The 3,280-nt window shown below is 51.9% G+C and overlaps 1 protein-coding gene across 1 annotated transcript in view; it reads right to left on the minus strand.

Moving 5' to 3' along the window:
• Positions 1-3,000, minus strand: part of LOC113821731 (serine/arginine repetitive matrix protein 2) — a gene marked incomplete at its 5' end in the record, with an annotated part of 28,274 nt that extends 25,274 nt beyond the window's left edge. The window contains 2 exon segments of the mRNA XM_070133320.1: positions 2,249-2,399; positions 2,917-3,000. Coding sequence (XP_069989421.1) covers positions 2,249-2,399; positions 2,917-3,000 — 235 coding nt within the window.
• Between the last annotated feature and the right edge of the window lie 280 nt (positions 3,001-3,280).

The raw sequence follows: 3,280 nt of genomic DNA on the forward strand, positions 1-3,280 counted from the left end.
AGGAGGCGAAGGACAGGGAAGGAGGTGGGGCTGGAGGAGGAGGTACAGGCAGAGGAGGAGGTGGGGGAGGAGGAGGAGGAGGTACGGTGAAGGAGGAGGAGGAGGTGGAGGAGGAGGTGGGGGTGGGGCTGGAGGAGGAGGTGAATGTAGAGAAGAGGGGGGTGGAGGAGGAGGTAGGAGGCGGAGGTGGAGGGTAGGAGGAGAAGGTAGGGGGAGGACTGGAGGAGGAGGAGGTGAGAGGCAGGGAGGAGGACAAGGTGGGGGTTGAAAGAGGAGGAGGTACGGTGAAGGCAGAGGAGGTTGGGGCGGAGGAGGAGGAGGAGGACGTAGGGGTTGAGACTGAAGGAGGAGGTGAAGGCAGAGAAGGAGGTGGGGTCGAAAGAGGAGGAGGAGGTGGGGTGAAGGAGGAGGCGGAGGTGGAGGTGGAGGACGAGGTAGGGGTTGAGACTGGAGGAGGAGATGAGGGCAGAGACGGAGGAGGAGGTGAAGGCAGAGGAGGAGGAGGTGGGATGGGGGTGGGGTGGGGATGGGTGGGGGTGGGGATTTTGACTTCACCACAACGCAGAACAACTTCTCCGTCTCGGCCTTAGTCTCCAAAGCAAAACTTGAAGGTTATCGGTATCAAGTTAAAACATCTGTGGTTCGCTGCTTAAGTCTATCTGATCGCAGCAACAATGGCAGTGTAAGGCAAGCAGAAGAAAAAAACAAAACTTCTTCTTTTTATCTCTCTCTGTCTCTGCATCTCTGTTTTGTTCTTTCTTTCTCTCTTTCCCTCGTACTATCTCTTTTTCTTTTTTTCTCTTTACTCTGTCTCACCTCTCTCTCTCTCGGCGTCACGCACTCACTCACTAATCTCTCTCTCTCTCTTTCTCTCTCTCTCTCTCTCTCTCTCTCTCTCTCTCTCTCTCTCTCTCTCTCTCTCTCTCTCTCTCTCTCTCTCTCTCTCTCTCTCTCTCTCTCTCTCTCTCTCTCTCTCTCTCCCTCCCTCCCTCCCTCCCACCCTCCCTCCCCTCCCACCCTCCCTCCCTCTCCTCCCTCTCTCTCTCTCTATCACTCTCTCTCTCTCTCTCTCTCTCTCTCTCTCTATCTCTCTCTCTATCTCTCTCTCTCTCTCTCTCTCTCTCTCTCTCTCTCTCTCTCTCTCTCTCTCTCTCTCCCTCCCTCCCTCCCACCCTCCCTCCCACTCAGCCACCCTCCCTCCCTCTCCCTCCCTCTCTCTGTCTCTCTCTCTCTCTCTCTCTCTCTCTCTCTCTCTCTCTCTCTCTCTCTCTCTCTCTCTCTCTCTCTCTCTCTCTCTCTCTCTCCCTCCCTCCCTCCCTCCCTCTCCCTCCCTCTCTCTCTCTCTCTCTCTCTCTCTCTCTCTCTCTCTCTCTCTCTTTCTCTCTCTCTCTCTCTCTCTCTCTCTCTCTCTCTCTCTCTCTCTGCCATTCGGTTATATACACATGCATACATGTATATCCAAATCCATCCATCTATCTATAACCCACAGACATAACCCTTCCTCTAAGGACAAAGTCACAACTGCTTCACAACCTCACAACCTCACACCCTCTCACACTTCCATTCCCCAGCCACTTCCCCCTCTTATGTCCACTCCCCCTCCCCCACCCCTTCCGCACTCACTCTCATGCCCCTAAGCATCTCCTCTCCCTTTTCTCCCGCCCTCACACTCTCCTCCCATCCTCATACCCGCTTTCTCACACTCCTCCTCAACCGCTCGTACTCATACTCACTTTCACGACATCATCCTCGCACGACCTTTTCGATCTCACACCCTCCTCCACCTATATCCACATACCCAACCTCCACATACCCACACAATCCACCCTTAGCCTACCCACTCTCACAATTCACCTACGTACCTACCCTATAATACCCACACACCCAGCCTCTGTACACTTAATATCCACCCTGACAATCCACACACCTAATCCACCTTCACGATCCACACACTCAGCCCATCCTCACAATCCAACCTTCCCTCACCCATCCCCCTTCCCCCCTTCCCCCTTCCTCCTCTCCCCCACCCTCACCCATCCCTTCCTCCTCCCCTCCCCACCCTTCCCCTACCTTTTCCCCACCTCTTCCCTTCCCCACCCTTCCCCCTTCCCCCCTCTCACCTCCTCCCTCCTCACCCCCTCTCTCCTCCCCACCCCCTTCCCCTCCCCTCCCCACCCCCTCTCCCTCCCCACCCTCTCCCCTCCCCACCCCCTCCTCCCCCCCCACCCGCCCTCACCCTCATACTCACATGACCCCATCATAGAGGGTGTCGTTTCGGATCTCGAGGTAGTCGTGGAAGCACTGGTCGCGGAAGTCCCTCGGTCCCATCTGGAAGTCGTGGATGGTGATCTGGGGGGCGTGGCACTCCTCGCCCTGTAGGCGGTACACGCACCAGGTACCTGTCGGAGGAGAGAGAGGGAGAGGGGAGGGGAGGGCGAGGGGGAGGGGGAGAGGAGGGAAGAAGATAGAGAGGGAGGGAGGGAGAGGGAGGGAGGAGGAGGGGAGAGAGAGGAAAGAGAAGGGAGGGGGAGAGAGAGAGGGAGGGAGGGAAGAAGGAGGGGAGGGAGGAAGAAGGGAGGAGGGAGAGGGGGTGTTGTTATTCTTTCAATCTTTTTTGTTGTTGTTGTTAGTATTATTACTTTTGTTATTATTATCATCATTACTATTATCATTATTATTATTATTATTATTATTATTATCATTATTACTATTATTATTATTATCATCATTATCACACACGCACACACACACACACACGCACACACACAAACAAACAAACAAACAAACAAACAAACAAACACACACACACACACAAACAAACAAACAAACAAACAAACAAACACACAAACACACACAAAAACAAACAAACACACACACAAACAAACACGTTCTCTTCCTCCCTTTCCTCCAACTAACCTGCGTCATAATGGTTAGGGTAATTAGGTGAAGTAATGACGGTCGGATATTTCACTTCCACGCTGCAAGGGCTCTTCAGGTGATCTATAGATGAAAGAAAGAAAAAAAAAGAGTGTGTATATTAACGGAATTGGATACTTTTATCATGGGATCGAGAAAGTGCAATTATGAATGGAAGTGTATTTCTTTTATCATGGGATTGAGAAAGTGCATTTATGAATGGAAGTGTATTACTTTTATCGTGGGATTGAAGAGAAGGGAAATCTGAATATTTGAATAGAATTGGGATTCTTTATCGCGGGATTAAACAGAAAAGAAATGTGAGTTTATGAATGGCATTGGATTCCCTTATTGTGGGATTAAA

This window comes from Penaeus vannamei, chromosome 18, assembly GCF_042767895.1.
Source record: "Penaeus vannamei isolate JL-2024 chromosome 18, ASM4276789v1, whole genome shotgun sequence".
Taxonomy (NCBI): Eukaryota; Metazoa; Arthropoda; class Malacostraca; order Decapoda; family Penaeidae; genus Penaeus; species Penaeus vannamei.